Raw genomic sequence first — 21,480 nt, forward strand, 5'->3', positions numbered from 1 at the left:
CCTGTGAATGAGTTTTGAGAACGGTTTGAAATCCCTAGTCACATTCCTTTTAACAAGGATGGTCTACTTTTTGAGATATAGTAAAAAAAAAAGGCTCAAAAAACTGTTTACATTTTCATCACATTACTTGTCTGTTTAAAATATTCTCACTTTCATTTTTGTGCTTTTTTTCTGTTTACCCATTGTCTGTTTAAAGCATCTTGGCACCACCATTGCTTCATCTATGTATTTGAATGTGTAGTATATGAATATTCCATCACTGCTGATGTGATAAACATAAAGGACTAGTTGACTACAATGCCCATTTGTTACCGAGATGAGTTTCTGACATGACATATATGTTGTCTCAGGTGATGAAGACGTACCACATGTACCACACTGAGAGTCTGAGTGCCGAGAGCAAGCTGAAGGAGGCAGAGAAACAGGAAGAGAAGCACATCGGAAAATCCAACGATATCGGCTCTGGCCTTCTGCGGTACGGTCACGATGAGCGTCCACAGCGACGGAGCTCAGTCAAGAAGATGGAAAAGATGAAGGAGAAGGTCTGTTTGGGTGGACTGGTATTATTAATGACAGTAGAAGTGCTGCACATCATAGTTTCAACACTGATCTGCAGATGTATTTGAAGTGATATCTTGAATTTCACCATTTGCTTTCAGCACAAATGCCATAGTAAATGCATCAAAGTATGACATGTTATATAAGATAACATTAAGATTGATTTGGTAATACAGTCTTTGAGTACATTAGGAATCCATTTCATGTTCTGCATTGATGGGACTCTCTCTTCCTCTTTCTCCCCTAGAGACAAGCCAAGTACTCTGAAAACAAGCTGAAATGCACAAAAGCTCGCAATGACTATCTTCTCAATCTGGCAGCTACCAACGCCCTGGTGGCCAAGTACTACATCCATGATGTCTCAGATATGATAGATGTAAGTTTTTTCCTGTCAAAGCAAACTTCTATTAAGTCTCCAGGCTTATTTTACAGCTATTTGTCTTTTATTGCATTATAATTGTTGAGATTTACCTCTTCTCCCCAGTGTTGTGACTTGGGTTATCATGCAAGCATGGCACGCACCATGAGAACCTACCTGTCTGCAGAGTACAGTCTAGAGACTTCTCGCCATGAGGGACTAGACTTACTGGAGGGAGCAGTAGACGCTATGGACATCAGAGGAGACAAGCTGAAGTGTATGGACATGCACAGTCAGATCTTCTGTCCCCCGGCACGCTTTGACTATCAGCCACACATGGGGGATGAGGTGAGATACTAGAAAGCAGGGATGTAAGAATCATTTACTTACAGGGTACATTCTGTACCCAGACATGTTTGCTCCAAGTTTTACATCCTCCAGTTCTTTGTGTCTTAATCTCAGGTGTGTCAGGTGAGTGCACAGCAGCCTGTCCAGACAGAGCTCCTAATGCGCCACCATCAGCTGCAGTCCCGCCTGGCCACACTGAAGATAGAGAACGAGGAGGTGAGAGATCACACGTGTCTCAGAGGGGTGAAGGTAGCCAGTGTCAGCTTTGTATCTAAAAATGAACTCTCTGCAAGTGACCTATACATGGCATTATTTGTTCTGCTGAGTCAGAAGATGACACATGGCTAAATATACTCTATAAAGATACAATTAGGAAATATTACATAAGAGGGTGTGCTGCTGTGTGGAATATCAGCATGGCTGTGATTCATTCATATGCACAAGGCCTTCCTGCACTCTTACTAGTTTGTGTGTGTTTATATCTACAGGCCCGCAAATTTATAAGCGATGAAGAATATTGAGTGGGTGAGAATCCTAACAGGGTGACCAGTAGCTCCTCAGGCTGCTCTCTCATCTGCAGCTATCATTATTTACTTGTTCTTAAGACCAACCTGAGATGGAAACAAGTTTTTTCCACAGTGTCAACAGGCAGAGGTGAAATGTGCCCCAGACTCATTTCTGTGTTATTGATTTTATTTGACGGGGTTGATCAGCTTTGCCCAGGCATGGCTGTTGCTGTTGAGAATCAATCACCATTGTTGTGGGGTTTTGACCAATCAGAATCAAGTATTTGACACAAGCAGGTGATAATTACATTTATATGTTTGTTTCATTTAGCTAATCCAGACAAAGCCTGTCTGGTGTAGCATTAATTAAAGGTTTTCAGAAAGTGATTAACACAGTGAAAAGTCCCAGTGATGTTGTGTCTGTGTGAGTGCTTATGAATTGCCTCTTGGTAATTATATCACCTCTTTGGTCTTGTCTGTTGATCATGGATAAATATTTCTCAAGCATGAAAAAAAAAGGGTTTTCATAAAAAATTACAGGATGAGGAAAGTAAAAGTGAAGCTTAAAGATAATATGTTCATTACAAATCCTGTGGCAGGAAAGGAATTTATTATCGTTGAAACTATTGATGAAATGTGACCACTTTAGAGTAACATGAAGACGTCTTAAAAGGCTCATGTGCTTGTGTATATATCGGTTGGTTTCTCTGTAAAGGATTTTACACATTGAGCTTTTAAAATGGAAATCTGTTCTGTACTCTGTTATGGGAGTTGTTTGAGTTTTTTGCTTTAATGTTACATTCAATTCAATTATGAGGCCTGTATGATAAATATCAAGCTGCCTAAATTAGCCTTTTAGCTTAGCACAGCATCACATCTGGGAACAAAAAACAGCTAGCCTCATAAAATATGCATTCTAACACCTCTTCTTTAATTTTTTTTAATTTTATTTAATTTTATTTAATTTTATTTAACCAGGATTAAACCACATTGAGAGTAAAAATCTCTTTTTCAAGTGTGTCCTGGCCAAGATCAGCAGCAGCACATTCCAGAAAAGTTACAGACAAACAACACATAATTCTAAAACATTACAACATATCATGGGTTTCAGAACAAAAGTCATCAATCAAAGCATCTACAAACTGAAGCATCTTCCTCAAGAGCCTTTAGTCTGTTTTTAAACACATTTAAAGAGACAAGCTCACTCAAACCCAGGCTCTCCTGCAACAGGTTCCAGGCTGCAGGAGCAGCGTATCTAAAACTCCTTTTACCCATTTCAAGACGCACTCTGGGGACTGAAAGCAAAAGCAAGTTTTGTGACTGGGTCACAGAGTGGAGACTGTAGCTTCCAGTATTTTTTAAATGAATAAAAACGCATAAATACGAGGGAAGCAAACTTATATTTTCAAATTGTTCCCTATAACTGCATGTGAAACTTTTCAAACTCACACCCTATGAGCATGTACACATTATATAAGTAAGGACAAATGAAAAAGAAATGTTTATGTTCTATTTTTTGCTGGTGATGAATGAAAACATTCATGCCAAAGGATTCAACTTTTCTCACTAGAAAGATGGGGCACAAAGTCACTTTAATTAGAAAAGCAGTATCCATGTAGCTCACAGACATTTTTCCACCATGTTGAAATATCAGCCATACAGTTTATCACTTATTAAATGCATGTTTGTTTTACTTCCAGCACATGAGGTGTTTAATTACCTCCTTTTGCTCTGCTATATTTTAAACTGGGATTGGCAGCCAGCACAATCACTTCTGTCACACACACACACACACACACACACACACACACACACACACACACACACACACACACACACACACACACACACACACACACACACACACACACACACACACACACACACACACGTAGAACAACCAGACTCAGAACTGTCACCCTACATTTATACTCTTCCCCCATCTGACACTGACCTGTGAGGTTGTCTCTCATCCAGTCTACTGCCTCCACTGGGGGCCGTCGCAGCATGTAGAGTCACCAAGGCCACTGTGACTCGCAGAGACCTGTTTAAAGGTCACCAGAGTGTGTGTGTGTCTGTCAGTGCCTGTCTGCCATGAATATAGATCTGCACACTGCCTTCCTGTCTGCCTCACATGGACAGAACATAGTTAATCTTTCATGTCACGATGCTTCATGCTAGCAAGCTAATTACTCTGCTGTTTACGGTGTGTCAGTCAAAGTGCTGTGAAAATGGCCTGCAGAGGTTTAATCTTAGACTGTGCTGGCTTGTTTACACCGTACTGCTTGTTTGTGACACTGTAAAGATACATATGGGTATAATGACCATATAGTTAGTTGTTTCTATGTGTACATCTCATGTAATTGATGCAGGTTTAATACATGACATCCACATTGTAATAATTTTCAGATTGAAGTGAGTTGTTTGAATATGGTTTATATGCTGTGTGTGTGCTAGGTGAGGAAGACTCTTGATGCAACCATGCAGACCCTTCAGGACATGCTCACAGTGGAAGACTTTGATGTGTCAGAGGCTTTTCAGCACAGCCAATCCACTGAGTCGGTCAAATCGGCTTCCTCTGACTCCTACATGAGCAAGGCCAACATCAGTAAGAGACGATCCAATCAGCACGAGACTGAGGGCTTCTACTTCACTGTGAGTTCACAGACAAATGATAGCATCAAGGCACTGCAGCATCAAGCACATGACAAAACCATGCTTTATCATAACACCAAAGCCAGATCTAATAATGTTTCTACTCTGCTTTTTATCCATTTAATCCGCAGAAATACAAGGAGTACTTGAATGGCAGCAACCTCATTATCAAACTGCAGGCCAAGCATGACCTTCTGAAGCAGACACTAGGAGAAGGTAAGACTTGAATAAGGTGGAAAGCGGTGCCAAAAGTTGGTCTTCTCTCACACTAAATTTAGGATTGAGAGACTGATTCACAAGACACTGTGCTGCCTCTGTGCTGCAAATGAGACAAAGAGATACCCTCTAATGCACATGTAGAGAGTTTAATGCTCCATGAACTGTGCTACTCAACAAATAGCGCCTCTGTGCACCGGTGCTGTTTGCGTGTATTTAAATAAGCCATTATGCATCCATTATGGAAACGTTTTTTCTCTCTGCACAAATTAACGTCATTGTAAAAAACATCTTATTTACTAACACCAGCACTAATACAGCCACGCACAGTTAGTGACATTTTTACCATCTGCTGAGAGCTGGTGCTAACAGCACTGTAGATCTACTTCTGCATGACCTAAACATGTTATATCTTTAAATAAAGTCAATTGATATTACTTTGACAAGACTGTTGTTGTTATAATCATGGGCTAAGTTCGCCTGGGGCTGTAGAGGCTCAACCTTGGCAGACACAGGCACACTTTTCCACATGTGTGGACATTGTCTGGAGCCATTACGCACGACATGTTTTTTATTTGCACGAGCTGCTCTTGCTGGCTCGCTCCAGGGAGAAAGCTCTGCTGGAAACGATGAAATTCGTATCACATCTGTCACTGGTAGGAAGTGTCCCCTTTCCCATTTAGCTTATCATCCATAGAGTGACCGATTTGAGCTGTCAGGATGAGAGTGCACAGTGCAGCTATGTGCAGCAGAGAGGGGAATTTCTGACTGCCCGTCTCCACAGTTAGACCCAAAGTAAGAGCAAACTATATGGTTGTGTTTTTGCTTGAGTATCTAGGAGCAATTGTTTTGTGAATTGAACCTTGAGACGGAGCAAATAGAAGTGGCTTAGGGAACTCCCCCCTCTCCATTGAAAGTGTTTATGCTAGCTCACATACATCAGTTCTATAGTAAGAGGTCCATAGCTGTTTGGGTCTCCTTGACATATGGAAGACGGAAGAATTTTTATAAATGTGTTTTCAACAGAGACAAAGGACATAGGTCTGAAATTATCCTTTCCTCATGTATTCCCACTTCACATATCTGTATTGATATGATATTGAAAAATTGGATACATATAAGTGTCTAAATTTGAAATTGATTTAAATTCTCAGTATTTATTGAAACCTAAAATAGGAGAAATCGTTTTTTAGGTACCCATTGAAGCTTATACCATGCCTTGGAGTGTGTTTAGTGTCACTGCTCATACTTACAGTGAGAGTAAGGGTGTTTATCTTCCCATGAAAGTGTTTTCCATTTCACAACCATGCAGGCATCTGCTTGTGGTTAAATACTGTCAGATGGTTACATACTTTTGAAATTGAATGAGGATAGACATGTATAGCAAATATAGAAGATGAATAAGCTTTGCTTTTAGAAAGGGGAGATGAAAAGATACACAAAGCTAAAATAAAAACGAAGTCCAACTATTTTGAGCTCAAGCTGCAACTACAAGAGTTCACAGAGTGTTGTATCCAGGGTACATAGATAGTAAGCTACTGCACGACTCTAAATTTAATTTGGGTTATATCAATGCTAATTGAAATAAAGCACATTGTTGTGTTTGATTTACAGGTGCCATTCACTTGACAGATGTGAATTTTGTGGAACTTAAACAGATCATATTTTTTTAGCATGGTGTGTTGTATTTCTTATAATACACATTCATCTCAGCCAAAAGGGTGAATGAAAACGTTTGTGTTCTGTATCATTGTGTTTCTAAAACACCCTCATTAAAATGTCTGCTGCAGCATTGAAACTATGTGCGTTTGACATAAAGCAGGAATGTGCTGGAAGCTGCTTTACACATGACATGATCCTTGAAGAATTGTTTCTGATTGACTGATCAAAGTGAGGCCTTAATTTGTTTGCGTACAGTGGGATGTGTGTGTGTGTGTGATTGCAGTGCAGATATCACGAAATCATCACTCTGAACAAATCAGCTCCCACAACCTCCCGCTCTCGTTGCCCCTGGATACATTTTCCCTCTGCAGAGCGAGCAGACAGGCCATCCCCTTCTGGGGCTCCTGTGCTGTTTCTAGGGCGACCGCTGAATGACCGCTGCCTGGCAGTGAGTCAAATGCAGCCATAGCACTCAGCCCATTGAGCCTGCCTGAATAGATGCCCGTTTTCTCATAACACCCCTTTCCGTCTCCATCTGCCAGCCATGTATAGTCGGCCAGCACTCAACCGTACAGCTAACTTCTGTCATTGTAAAAATGAGTATACTAATTTAGTCTTTTCTCTGCTGTTTTTTTTTCTTTCAGGGGAGAGGGCTGAATATGGAACAACAAGGTAAGATGTCCAAGACAAGAAGGTGAAAAAAGTAGGCGATGAAGTGTTAAATCCTTCCTGTGTCCCTGGATGTGGTGGGAATGAGATCACAGTTTGGGAATAGTCTCAACTTCCCTCTTGTTTGTTAAACAAAGGGTTTGGTTCTAATTAGAGCAGGAGGAAGCAAGCTGTTCGATCAATGAAAAATATGTTTACATTAAGGAATGAAATGCCAGGGAAATGAATAATGTCCTATTGTTCTATTTATGAAAGAATCCAGTAAATTAACATTTATTGACAAGGCAGAATTATGACTGAGTGCCTACAAGGGTTTCACTTTTACCCATTTCAATTGACATTTATTATATTCAGTGTGTTGTTATATCCATTCCTTGCAGTCATTATCACTGACATTAATACATTGTACTACAGTGCGTGATGTCTATGGTTTAATATGATTTAATAGTTTAACATTAAGAAAAATAATGTTTTGGACTTTCTGACAGACAGTTAGATAAAAAAAAAAACAATACCATTGTCAGTACCAAACACTTAACCCCCCTGTTATATTTGTTTCTTAGGGACAGCAATAATGTTCCTGGGTCACCTTGACCCAGGGCATATTTAATTATCCAAAAGTGTCAGAACCCAAAAAAATCCCAATAAACATGTTTTTAATCTCACTATTAACTCCATTACTAACCATTTAAATCAATATTTAATGCATTGGTGTTCTTTAATTCGCACAGATCTTGGTTGAATGAGGATAACTCACTTGTTTTTCAGGAAAATTAATGTTAAAACTTTTTTGGAAAAACCTAAATATAAATACAATCATTTTTTTATGACACAGATGTTTTTTTATTGTATTTTAAATTTAGATTTTTTTTTTTTATGAAGTGATGTTGATACATTAACACAAGACACCCTTCTGTCACATGCTGCCCAGATTTTTATGCTGTTTGGAAGACATATATTGCCTAAAATGGAAGGAACCTCTGAATGCCACTAGCCTTTCGTCCACTGTGACATTAGGGTCTTCTTCTGCTTAAGCCAAGCAGAAGAAGTTTCATACCAAAAAATACTTTTAACAATTTCTTTTTGATTTTTGAACTTCGAAATGGGTCAATCTGACCCTGAACGTAACAGGAGGGTTTAATCACCACTAACTATGGGTTAGTGCAAGTTAGCATTAGCAACTGGAGCAGGAGGAAACAGCTAGCTCTGAGAAGTAATGAAAACCATAGTTTTTTACTTCAAAGGTTGAAAAAGTACTGAATTAAAGGAGAGAGCCCTCCATTTTCAGTAAGTTTTTCATACTAATCATGAAGCTACAACTGACTTAGCTATGATAGTGAGCCAGCTACGCAAGCTCAGTGAGCTTGCTAGCTAAGTAAGCCAATTGAGTTAGATAACTAAATTGGCCAGCTACCCCAAGTGAGCTAGCTCCTTGTGCTTAAGTTTGCACAAGGATCAAAAGTAGGGGTAACATCTAACTTAGTAAAACCACAGTTTTATTTTTCACACTCTTGTTGGAATACAGAGAGAATCCACTTTGGGAGACAGCCAAGCCAACAGTTTCCCTTTATTTCTAGTCTTTGTTCTGAGGATTTTATGCAAATCAATAAATCATAAAGCTACTAATAAAAAAAGTGTTTTCTTGAATAAGCAAAAAAGCCACCAAAAAGGCTGATGAAGCCACATAATTTTCCTATTTTCCTGTTTTTGGTGGCTAAAAGGCTAAAAGCTCAAATCATGGTAATGTAAAATGCCTGCTGTTTGTCTCCATTTCCAGTCTTTGTACCACACTAACTGTAGGCTGTAGCCTTATATTCACCATGCAGTCAAGAGAGTGGTATTGATCCTCTTGATTTATTTAAGGAAGCCAAAACATTACAATTAAGCAAACGGTTGCCAAATGTATAAACTGTCTCCTGTTGTAATAACTAGGTTTTATAGGAGGGTTAGTTTACTGTGTTAAAGACTTGGCAACAACTCTTTTTGAGGGGAAAAAAATCTCCAATTTGATGTGTTGATAAACTAATTGCATTGTTGTTGTATCATGTACCAACCATTCAACCCTCCTCCCTACGATCTCCCCAGGCCCCCCTCTCTTCCCCCTAAACCCCAGAGAATGCGGAAGTCTAGACCTCGTTCCGTTTTTAACCGTAAGCTGTTTAACGGCAATATGGAGGCCTTCATTCAGGTATTAGCCCATCTGCGCTCTTTGTCTCTCCATGAGCTCAGCTGTCTCGCTAGCGGTCCTTGGGGGGTTCTCTTTCCTTTGCCCACTCTTTTACCCAAATGTTGGCTCACTCATGCACTGACTTTCCTCTTGCTCAATGCCTTGTCTTCACAGTCTTGCAAATTCGGGAAAGACAGGGTGAGGTGAAAATCAAACACGTTCTGGGAATGGTTTGATTTAGTGAGCAGCGCACTGGTGCAAGGTTTTCTTTTAACATTCTTTCTCTCTTGAGCCCCGGTCTCCAGACACTGAATAAATGTGGTTTTGTGTGTGTTGGTTGGCCATGCACCAGACATGTTAGTTTATGCAAATAAACACATGGTCACATTCACTTGAATGTAGGAGTACATTTCGTCAGTAGAGTAGATAAACATCATGAGTCAGTTGAACTCAAATTTTAAGTCAGCTGACAGAAAGGAATGTTTTGAAGAAATATTTCAGACAACCCTTTCCTTTTTTCAGGGTCCTAGCTGTGAAGAGAATATGTCATTTTCTTTTTTTAAATTTTATTTCAGTCCAAGAGATCAGTTTTGAGTTTTCCCTAAAAAGTCCTTGGGTGCTAAAATCTCTGCATTATAAGCAGCCCCCCCCCCCCCCATCCCCAATCACTCGTATAGCACCCTCCCTCCCACGCAACTCCCCGCCGAGCTGTATCCTCATGTCTCACACCACCACAAGGCACTGAAGCTTTGGCTCCACTCTCAATCCAGGCCTTCTCTTTTCTCTCTCTATACAATCTGTCTCTCTCACTAACCTGTTGTGGTTGTTGTTGCCTCTCTTCCTCTGTCTCCGTGCCTTCCCGCTCTCTGCCCAGGGGAAGAAGGAATGTCCGAGCCAGGAGTCAGGTACTCTGTCTTTTAGCCGGGTGGGATCATTGCAAATGTGTTCAGTATGCTTACCATCATTTCTGTGCCTCTGTCCTGTTGACATTCCTGTAAATACTGCTGTAATAGTAATACATAATGGTGCAAACGTCAACTGCTCTGCTCATTTTTGTTCATTACACCTAAGTGATTGTTTAGTTGATCATTAATAGTTTTTTTGTCATAACTCTGCAAAGCTAGTTCATTTGAGGGTCTTTCTCTCAAAGCTTCTGATGATGATGCCCATCTGGTTTGACTATTTGTTTTCATTAATTTATTTTATTGTTTGTTTCCTACAATGATCTTTTGAATCTGTCTGGCAGGACTCAGGGCAGCCTATACCAGTGGTGGTTGAGAGCTGTGTTCGCTACATCAATCTGTATGGTAGGTTCCAGTGGTTTTCTTATCTTGAACCATTACAATGCTATGCACCCATGAACTATTCTTTATCAAACTCTGACTCAGTAAGTCAACATGCACCTAACAGATGACATTTTTATAACTGGCATATTTTTTTTTTATCTTTACACAAAACATAATGGCACATCAAATGTGGTGAAAACAATCATAATACTCATATAGCCAGTCTGGTCTCCAAAGTTAAGGTGAAACTAGGTTTCTTCTTCAGGAATAAATCCTGCTTCTCCCTGAGAGCAAGGAAACTTTTAGTCTCTGCAACATTTCTGCCTCTTATAGATTATGGTGATGTGTTGTATTTGGGAGCCTCAGCTAAATGTTTGCAGGCCATAAATAGTGTATATCACTGTGCTCTGAGGTTCGTCACAGGTTGCACATGCATCACTCATCACTGTGAACTTTACGTCAAAGCTGACTGGCCATCCTTGAGTCTACGCAGGCATACACATTGGCTACTTTTAATTTATAAATGTCTCCTTGGCTTGGTCCCAATGTATCTACAAAGATCAAAAAGCCACTATGCTTTGCGCTCCTGCAACACTTAGACAGAGTTTGGTAAGAGAGCATTTAGTTTTGCTGCTCCTACTGCTTGGAATACACTCCAGAAGGACTTGAAATTGTCAGATCTTATCTCAATTGATGCCTTTGGCTCCATCTTAAATGAAAGACAGGCCTCAGAACAGTGCCTGTGTTTTTAAATGCTGTTTTGAAATCACAAATTGCACTTTATTTCCAAATTAGTTGCACTTTTAAATGACTGATTGCTTCTACATACTGTCTGAACATATGCTTCATGTTGTTGAGTTGTGCTATTTATTTTGACGTGTGCTGCTGACCTCTTGGCCAGGTCAACCTTGTAAATGAGGTCTTGATCTCAATGGGTCTCATCTGGTTAAATAAAGGTTAAATTAAAGAAAATTAATAAAAATCAGCAAGGTACGAGAGGGAATTTTAGTTCCTGTTAAGTCAAGGATCCTCCAAAGTTTATTGTACTGTCTTGCTCAAGAGAGCCTAACTATGATATATTTTTTTACTTATCAAACTATTGAATTTTCTGACAAAGTCAAACTGTTTTTTTACTGCTATTGTAAACCCGTAGCTGAATGTTGTAACACTGAAAGGATCAAATAAACATAGTGCTTATCAATGTCATAATCATTTTATGAATATAATAGGAAAAACAAACTGTGATAGTCATTTCATCCAGTAATGATTTGCATCGAATGCTACTTAATTTCACTTAAATTGTTAGTAAACATCTGGGACAACAATGACCAGTTTCTCAAAAAATATATAGCCTTTTTATCTTATATCACCCTCTTGCAATAATTGTGTGCTCATGCTACTTCTCTGGTCTTTCAAATCCAGTCTCACACAATTTTTGACACTATACAGTACATATGCATGCTTGCAATGTGACTTGCATTAAAATGTTGTGATTTGTCGTCACGCTTGTTTTTCTAATCCTTACTGTCTGGATCCAATAGCTTAGCATATACTGTCTAAAATGGTCACTGTTTTTATTCTGCTTATGTACAAAGCAAATCAGAGAAACACCATTTATCTCTTACCTTTATACCTGTTCTCTATTCATCCACAGGTCTCCAGCAGCAGGGTATATTTCGGGTTCCCGGTTCCCAGGTCGAAGTCAACGACATTAAGAATGCATTTGAAAGAGGTCAGTCCCGGGGTGATCTGCCCTCTTCTCTCGATTGATTTTGAATTGCATTTTGTCCACCTCAAAAGCCACATTGACTCCCACAGGCTTTTAAGGTGCAATTACAGAGAAGAATAATACATGAACAAAGATAGTTGTGCTTTCAATGTTTATATTTAATTCTCAACTTAAATATGCATATAAAACTGCATCAGTGGGCATGTTATGTGCACACAAATACTAGTGAGTGATTTATGAGTGGATTAAATGTGTCATTTGTCTCCAGGAGAGGATCCACTGGTGGATGATCAGAGTGATCATGACATCAACTCTGTGGCGGGTGTTCTTAAGCTGTACTTCAGGGGCCTGGAAAACCCGCTGTTCCCCAAAGAGCGTTTCCTCGACCTCATATCCACAACTAGTGAGTCACACTACAGGAAAACAACTGAGAAATCATTCATTTCTATCATTTTTCACTCCTTGTGTTTCTGTGTTTTTTTATTAAGAGCTTGACTCAGGTGCAGAGAGAGCTCATCACCTCCAGCAGATCATTGTGACTCTGCAGCGGCCGGTGATTATCGTCATGAGATACTTGTTTGCATTCTTAAATCAGTAAGTCCTCTCACAACAAAATTCACTTGGTTGTCACTTAAAATGTCGTACTGATTGCTCCCGTCTCTTCAGTCTTTCTCAGTACAGTGACGAGAACATGATGGACCCCTACAACCTGGCCATTTGCTTTGGCCCCACATTGATGCCAATACCAGATGATCAGGACCCTGTGTCCTGTCAGGCTCATGTAAATGAGGTCATTAAGACCGTTATCATCCACAACGAGCTCATCTTCCCAAGCCTAAGGGAGTTGGATGGGCCTGTGTATGAAAAGTGCATGACTGGTGGGGAGGAGTACTGGTGAGTATAAGACTAGGTTTTCCTCGTATGTCAGTCTGTGGTTTTAAAGGTTGGATGTGGGTGTCTAGATTGAGTGAGTAATCCAATAATAGTAGTGTTGGCGGTTTGATGTGTTTGAATTGACATATGAGAGGCAACATTTGAAGCATGTCGGATAAAAACTTGAACTTGCAGCCCATTTTCCTCAGTTATTTACACACTGTATATATTTTAACTTCAGTTTAAACACTTTGATACGATACATGATCCTGAACTTTTTGCACAATCCTTAATAAGGGAAATCTCTTCTTAGATTGTGGAAAGTCCTTACAATCATAGCAAAAAACTAACTCCAGGCAGATGTAATGAAAGTTTATGTTTTCACGTTTGTTGGTTTGCTTCATCTGTTAAGTAAAACAATTACTGTGATCTGTGATTTGTTTGTCTGAGTAGTCCAATAAGACTTAAGTACATTATTTATTCCTTTTTATATTTTTCATTGGTTGTGACACAGTTGCATTATACCCTAAATTTAGTAGTCAAAGCCCAGTTGTGAATTGCATATTTCATTTTATGTAACTCTGGTTAGGTTTCTTACTGAACTTATTTATTTATTTATTTATTTATATTTTTTAAGAGGAGAACATTTGAAAGTTTTTTTAACAACTGAAAAAAACGTAGTAATTTACTAACTGTTCACAGTTTTATAATTGGAACTTCTGTCTTTTCTATTTCCATTCTGACTAACTGTTTGTTCTTCTCCGCTCAGTGAAAGCCCCCACAGTGAGCCAGGGGCTCTTGATGAGGTAGACAATGGTACAGGACCCAACACCAGTGATGAAGGTGAGTCACAAAACACAGACATCCTGGAATATTTATTCCAATGTGCCGAAAAACTGTTTATCTTTAAAATGTTATAAAGGATGCTTGAAAAAACTTTTAACCACTGTTGCTTAATTATACTCATCATGCTCAACCACATACTCCTAGAGTAGGTGTCCATACGCATCATATTCATATTTTGTACTTTTGAATTCTTTTGATGTAATAACTGTATTTATATTAATTTTTAATTTTGTATATTCTTATGTTATTTTTGTATTTTTTTTATTAATCTTTGATATTAGAACACCATTTGGGTGGAGGCTTCAAATAAGCTCTCTGAGTTTTCTGCCTCTTTCTGCACAGTACATTATTTATCTTTGCTCTTTTTTTGTTTGTATTTTCTTGTAATTGTGCAAATAAATAAACATAAACATAAACCTCTTCTGTACCTGCAATACAAGAAATTTGCCTGAATTCTGCATCGTCAAATTTCTTCCTGTTGAACTTTGAATTGTCTTTGTGGCAGAGTTGGAGCAGATCGAGGCCATAGCGAAGTTCGACTATGTTGGCCGAAGTCCTCGAGAGCTTTCCTTTAAGAAAGGAGCGTCTCTGTTGCTCTACCTGCGAGCCTCTGAGGACTGGTGGGAGGGTCGACATAACGGCGTGGATGGGCTGATTCCACATCAGTATATTGTGGTACAAGACATGTAAGTAAGACACACTTGGGCTGTGAAGCCAAGAAAAGATACTGCAATACTATTTCAACTGTTTATAAGAAGACAGATAATTCGATATTTGGAATGAAACAGTATCAGAAAACAATCAAGTCAGAAAGGTGGTTCGGTTCTGCCGTAGGACAACACAACTTTGACTTGGTGATTATTTATACTGCCCCATTTTCCCAAAATGTATGTTTCTATTCTTATCTTCATCAAGAGGTATTGTTTTTTTTTTAATTAGCTTGTCCTGATGAAACCTAAGCCATTTGAAGAATCAGAGTAAATGAAGTGCTCCTGTCTCCTGCATGTTTTCCTGACATAGGTAGTTGGGATGGATCTTAAACAAGTGGTCCTCAATAGGCAACTAGCTGTAGAGCAGTAAAGAGCAGTATTCACTTTTAACTGTATTAGCACTTTGATTATCTCTCAGAGACAGCCTTTAATTTCTGCTCCAGCTCTTTTCCATATTAGCCATTCTGGCATCTCAGGGCAGGTAACAAAATTAAAGGCAAATTGAGACGACAAGTGACGTATGTACTACCGACATAGGCTTCCAGAGGCTGATAATTGATTTATTTTGTCTATAAAACAGGTGCCCTATGCACATGACATTTTGTGAAAGAGCGTAATTGTCAAGTATTCTTATGACGTGGCTTGAGATTAAACTTTTACAAAGGTCAACCTCTGAAAGCAAAAGCCAATACTAACATTTTCTGAGGACGGGAGCTGATAATGGAGATCGGTCTCTTCTGTCTGTCTATATTAGGGATGATGCATTCTCTGATAGCACACAGAGGACTGATAGCACAGCCAGCAGTGGACCTCAACATGAGGAAAGAGCCGGATCAAGAAATGAGCACCAGTCTCCCTGCGAACACACACCTGAGCACCGCTTTGCAGCTGCATTAGGAAGGTAGAGTTAATAAAAAGTCTTAAAATTCTCACTTTAGTATGTTCTTCTGTTAAAAAAGGCAATTTTGGCATTTTAAATTCCCACTCAAGTACACAGAGACAACTGATATCCAACTGTGATTTTTTTCTAGAGTGAGGGTGCGATCAGATGGAGCTGCAGGCCCTCGCCACAGGAACGGCGCTGACAGTCACAGCCCCAGCAGAGCAGACTTGCCTCCCAGGGTTATGCCTCGGCCCTGCAGCCCACACAAAATAGCAGTTAGCAGGGGTCCAGCAGACAGCCCTGAGAAACGGCGTCTCACCACATTTGGCAGCGCCGGCTGCATCAACCACCCGGACAGAAAAGCCTTCATTGAAAGCCACTCTCAACGATCTTCACCCAGCACTACACGCCACGCAAGTTTGGGGGATCACAAAACTCTCGAGGCTGAGGCACTTGCTGATGTGAGTGTCAAAGAAACTTTGAAATGTCAAAATATTGACCTAGAACCTTAAAGTGACAAATTTGTTTGTAAAAAAAAAAAAAAAAAAGAAACAGAAAATGTAAATAACTTGTTTCCTACTCCCTTTATTTACCATTTTGGCAGCCATTTTCATCAGAATGTATGCACAGGAAGGGAATCTTACATGCTGTAACATGTTGTTGTGTGCAGGTTTGCAGGCTATTAAAAAAAAGTTAATCCTACAATTGCTTTTTTATCAGTTCCTGATTAATTGGCAATTCAAATATAATTGATGGTAAAAATCTGGAAGAAAAAACAGGCTGCGTCTCCAATTATAACATTATATTTAACAACCCATTAGCTACTTCTAGACCAAAGCTAACGCTAGCATTCAAGCTCCTTGCTAACACTGTTTTATTGAAAGTGTTACTGGGTCAAAAGGATTGTTTTTTTCTTCCTAAGTTTGTTCATGGGTTTTTGTGCCTTTATGAAGAGGAAAGAACAGATAGAGTAGGAAACTGGGATAGAGAGAGGGAAACCGCATTTGGCAGGGTGCAGGTTGGAACAGAAGCCTCCACTTTGAGGGCTCTTGCCTCTCATGATTTGACTGCTAAGACTAGGGATGTGCGGACCGATACTGAAATACCAATACTTCCAATACCAGATCTTTATGCTCTAAAATCAATTCTCAAATCAAAATATCGATACTTTTGATACTTCAGTCATTTGAGGCAATGTATATCATTAACAGGAACACAGTGGAAAGTAACTAAACCATTGTCAAGGGGTTTTTAGTGTTTAAAAAAACCTTTTCACATATTTTGTATTATTGTGTCCTCTGTTTGGTTTTTCTGTTGTATTAGCTTGCTTATATTGTAAATGAGGCCACTAACTCGATATACTTACAAGTTTAAAATAATGTAATGTAAGTCAGGTATTTGCTGAATGCTCTTTTGACTTTGCAGTCAAAAGCTAATGTTAGCATTCATGCTCCTCCAGTCTAACATTACTGTTTACTTAGTCAATAGGATTCAATTCATTTCAGGGATTAAAACAATTTTAGCAGAGTGTATGACTTAAAAACAAACTTTAAAGCTATCTAATTTGAATGTTAGCAAGGAATTGTTTTATTGTTAAAGTTAAGTCTTTTTCTTAATTTAATTTAGCAATCAACAGCCTTGGGGTTATCAATAAAAATGGCTGGCTTTTAAATATGAAAATGCTTTACCATTTCATTGTTGCAGACATAGAAATCTAAAGTAATTACTTGGTTCATATATACACTAGCCCTACTGAAAAAACACTCAGCTCCTGTTTTTGGAGACCTTGTACTTTGATTGGAAATGTACATATATGCATTTCAAACAACAACAACAGTAAGTACTAGCAAGGTGTATGTACAATAGTTGATTCATTGCGAAATCTGAGACCCTTGAATGGGACATTGACTGTTACCAAAATAAAATTAACTGGATTTTTTTGTACCTGGAAATGTACAACAAGGATTTTACAGGTGGGACAAAGGCCTGCAGTCGTCCTCCCAGGCTGTAGGTACCACTTTCGGTAATTAGTAGGTTTAACTGCAAGCCTGTGAGTAGCCTGAGAGGCAACACCCAGGGCAAAGAAAGTGAGCCAGTCACTGGCTACAGTTCTTAAAAATAACTGTACTGAGGCTGGTGAAACCTGAATTTCAAGTGTTTTTTAAAATAAACTTATGCAAGAAAACCTAAACTTTACAGTTTGCTTTCAAGTCATTCATACATATCAAAATATGTGTGGTGCTTAACAGTAAGAAGAATGAAAATTAATTTAAAAAATCTAAAAACATCAAGAAAGGAATAAAAAATAAATGTATTTTGCCCTTGTTTTTTTTCTGAAATGGTTGTTGGATATAAAAATACTCAGTGTTAACAAATTTTCCCCTCTTGTCATTTGTGTAGGACATTGAGAAAACAATGAACACAGCTCTTCATGAGTTGCGTGAGCTGGAGCGACAGAATGTAGCCAAACATGCCCCTGATGTTGTTTTGGACACACTGGAGCCCCTCAAACATCCCGCTGGAGGCCAGGACCCGCCTGGCAGTCCTCTGCACACTATGGTGATCAGAGATCCAGATGCAGCCCAGAGACGCAGCAGCAGCTCCTCCTCCTCTGAGACCATGACCACTTTTAAACCAGCTCTGTCAGTACGCAGACCGAGTGCACCTCTACGACCCCCGACTGTCAGACCCGTCCGGCCTGCTCCTGTGATTGGACAGGGCCAGGGACCACACCGCTCCAGCAGCTCTAGTTCCTCTGGCCTCGGCAGCCCAGGCATCACACCTACTGACAGGATGTTTTCCAAACCACCCTCCCCTTCTCCTTCCACCTCCTCCTCATCCTCAGACAAACAGGGTAACATGTAGCTCCATTCAGTCACGAGTCAAGTGGTGGAAGGACATTGTGGATAATGGATGACTGACACCTAGTCCGAATGCTGAATATTTACCATTTATCTTGTACAGTGTAGGACTGCTCCTGCAGGTGTCTGACAGCGTGTTGATGGACGAGTCAATGTGTTATATTATAATATTACACAGAAATGGGACTTACATTTATGAGAAAATGAATACAATGCTACCATGCTGAAAAGCCAGGCTGGAAAAAAGGGATGCACTGGAAAATAATTCAGTTTACTGATATCTCATAATGAAAATGTCCATGTTTGTTTACAAAAATGCTGTTAGCTTGGGTTTCAATTCTGGTTTCATGGTCCATAAATAGGAGAAACTTAAGGGAATATTTCTCAACTGAAAATACAGACAGCCAGTCTCTGCTGGTGCTTTATTTAGAATATTGAAGGTACAATCTCTCAGCCACCACCTATAATACTGAAAGAGCCTCCCCTGCAGTGACAGCACATTACAGCAGCTGTTAGATAACATGGCCGTGTATAAAATCACTCACTATATTTCATATGTAGTACACTATATAAACTCTCTGCAATTTTAAAGAAGTGTCTGAATTCTAAGTAGGATATTTGAATTTATTGAAGTTTTCAAAAAGTTCAACAATGAGACTTAAAATGTGTGTGCAATGCATGTAAACTCATTTCTGTCAATTATCCAGCTTAGTGATGTTACATAATGTTAAAGATGCATAAATAAAGGTTGTGTGTTGCCACACCTGTTGAAAGTAAAAATAAATTGTATTCAAGAATGGAGAAATGTAATTATTGTTTGCACTAAATTAAATGTAACTATTTATTGTTTTATACTAAAGAGATATAAGCAGGTGAACATAGAGTGATTTCAGACACAGCCCATGGCTGTGGGTAAAACCACAGAACTGCATTTAGGTGCAGTTTTTCTTATGCCCACTAGGTGCTGCCTACATGAAAATTGCATCTGTCTTTGGGCCACTATTTAAAAAAACAAAACAAGTTTGGTACCAATGACTGGCTCAAACTGTAGCAGACAGCAGTCGGCTTCAGTTTGCACCTACACACCGTCCCACATTCACAATTACATAATTCCATCCCATGATGACTGAGGATAAAGGGAGACAAGGAACACCTTGACAGCACTGACTTTTAGAGGTTTTGTCTTATTTATCTATCCAGATTCTAAGGGGTGTCATTTGAAATGTTATAATCATAGAAGATTTCCTCACAAAATTGCTCTAAACTGAGTGGAATTATCCTCAAATTTTCTTCTAATGCCTTTGTTTTATGATTAAAGGAGCAAGAATTCCCGAAGCAATGGACCCTGTAAAACCTGACACAGGTTATTGTGTTAGTACTTGGGTTTCATTTTGTATTCGTCAGCAAGTAAAGCACAAATGCAGTCATGCCACTGGGTGGCTGGAATGTCCCACAGTGCTAGCATCATTGGCCACTCGCCTGTACTTGGCCAGGTAACCTGGTAGCAGTGCAGGAGCACAAGCAGCATCAACCTTAGACTGAGCCTCTATTTGCAATCCTTAGCAGTGGACCAATACTGTTACAAACCCACTGTGACTCTGATATTTGATACATTTGAAATGTTTACTGCATGTTAGAACCGGCACACCTGAAAATGAAACTCACTGATAATGAATTTCAGCCCAAATTGTGTTTTCCTTCATTCATCAATCTCAGAATCGGTCTGTGGATGTCAGTAAAATAACAGGCTGCAGGGCTAAAGTTATGCAGAGAAGATTGAAAAATATTGTGGATATCATGCACACATCACCCCTATAACTAATACATGAAAATAAAGATGAAATTTTAATCAAATGTTCCTATACTATAGTCATATCTCCGTATGAAAAGATTAGCTGTGTTACCTCAATAAACAAGTAAAATGTTCTCCTACAATTCAAGTGACTAATGCACTTCTAAACACTACAGGGAACTGTGCTGCATTTGTAGGTTCTGTGTTTTCATTTGGATGAAGTTGTAATAGAAACATGATATAGCACATCAGTATCATTGAAGCTTACATAATGTCTAGAATGCACACAGTCAGCCCAAGCTGTGTGGGTGTTTAGATGAACTTGTTTACTGTCGGTGATGTTTGTCGTCTGTCTTATAAGGATGATCAATATATCTTTAAAGTGTAATAGGTACATTGGATTGAATATATATACATACTCTTAAAGGATACTTGTACAAATATCATTGTATGATAGGAACAGGATATATTATCATGTCTAGTCTGTAGATTTTTGTAACTCTTATCCTTGCACAAACATTAACAAAACAATAAATCAATGAAATCTCACAGAAACAGCTCATGTTTTTGTCTTACAGTATTCTACATATGTGCTGAATGATTGCCGGGCAGTGAGCAGACCATCTTGACATCATGCAGCAGAGCTCACTATACATGTGCTAGCTCAAGTGGATTTGTAGTGACCCCTACTGGCCAGCATGGAGTTTGTGCTCAGCCAGTTAAAAGAAGAGTGTTCAAATTAGACCACATAAAATGCACCCGGTTGTGCCAAAAAATACTGCCTAGATTAACTGCAGAGAAGTATGGATTTCACAGGAAGCCAGTCTTTAATGCAGGATCACAGCTTCTGTGAAAATCTCAATATCCTGTTTCATCACAGCCTCAACTTGAAGAACCTTTTTAAAGTTGAAATAACCAGTTAAAGGTTTGATAAACTTGTATTTAACTTCCATGTGAAGCTTCTTTACGTTGTTAAGCACTGCTGCTTAGAGGTAATTGTACTTTTTACTTATTTGTATTTATATGACAGCTTTAACATTCCAACTGTGTGAATGTTAGAATTTACATCCACTCTCTTTAACACTGGAACATTGCTACCCCTAAATGTGTTTATAAACCTCAAGTAGTAAATCCAGTAATCTAAGACACTGAAAGAGGCTGTCCTGCAAAGTTTACACTTTTACTGTTGTTACTTCAAGTATTTTGATGACAACAATGTGCTCCTGCTTCAAGGTAGAAATTGAATACTAAACTTACTTTCTATATTTTTTTTATATATATTTTAATTAAAGTAAGTTTCCAGAACAGTTACCACTTGTGCCCTGTGGATGGAGGCATTGTCCTCCTAAATCATAAAGAGA

The 21,480-nt window shown here is 39.0% G+C and overlaps 1 protein-coding gene across 3 annotated transcripts in view; it reads left to right on the plus strand.

Moving 5' to 3' along the window:
- Positions 1–20,668, plus strand: part of LOC117811556 (SLIT-ROBO Rho GTPase-activating protein 3-like) — a 47,394-nt gene extending 26,726 nt beyond the window's left edge. For 2 of the 3 annotated variants that reach the window (XM_034681923.1, XM_034681915.1), the window contains exons 5-22: positions 351–542; positions 806–934; positions 1,043–1,264; positions 1,379–1,480; positions 4,228–4,425; positions 4,557–4,641; positions 6,948–6,975; positions 10,014–10,044; positions 10,386–10,446; positions 12,080–12,157; positions 12,423–12,557; positions 12,643–12,748; positions 12,821–13,048; positions 13,797–13,870; positions 14,379–14,559; positions 15,338–15,484; positions 15,615–15,927; positions 17,867–20,668. In XM_034681923.1, the coding sequence (XP_034537814.1) occupies positions 351–542; positions 806–934; positions 1,043–1,264; positions 1,379–1,480; positions 4,228–4,425; positions 4,557–4,641; positions 6,948–6,975; positions 10,014–10,044; positions 10,386–10,446; positions 12,080–12,157; positions 12,423–12,557; positions 12,643–12,748; positions 12,821–13,048; positions 13,797–13,870; positions 14,379–14,559; positions 15,338–15,484; positions 15,615–15,927; positions 17,867–18,331 (2,775 nt within the window). In that variant the 3' untranslated portion in view covers positions 18,332–20,668. Of the gene's footprint in view, positions 1–350; positions 543–805; positions 935–1,042; positions 1,265–1,378; positions 1,481–4,227; positions 4,426–4,556; positions 4,642–6,947; positions 6,976–9,057; positions 9,161–10,013; positions 10,045–10,385; positions 10,447–12,079; positions 12,158–12,422; positions 12,558–12,642; positions 12,749–12,820; positions 13,049–13,796; positions 13,871–14,378; positions 14,560–15,337; positions 15,485–15,614; positions 15,928–17,866 lie in introns of all 3 variants that reach the window. The other variant, XM_034681907.1, reaches the window with a different exon arrangement.
- Positions 20,669–21,480: the final 812 nt, after the last annotated feature.

Source organism: Notolabrus celidotus, chromosome 1 (assembly GCF_009762535.1).
Source record: "Notolabrus celidotus isolate fNotCel1 chromosome 1, fNotCel1.pri, whole genome shotgun sequence".
Taxonomy (NCBI): Eukaryota; Metazoa; Chordata; class Actinopteri; order Labriformes; family Labridae; genus Notolabrus; species Notolabrus celidotus.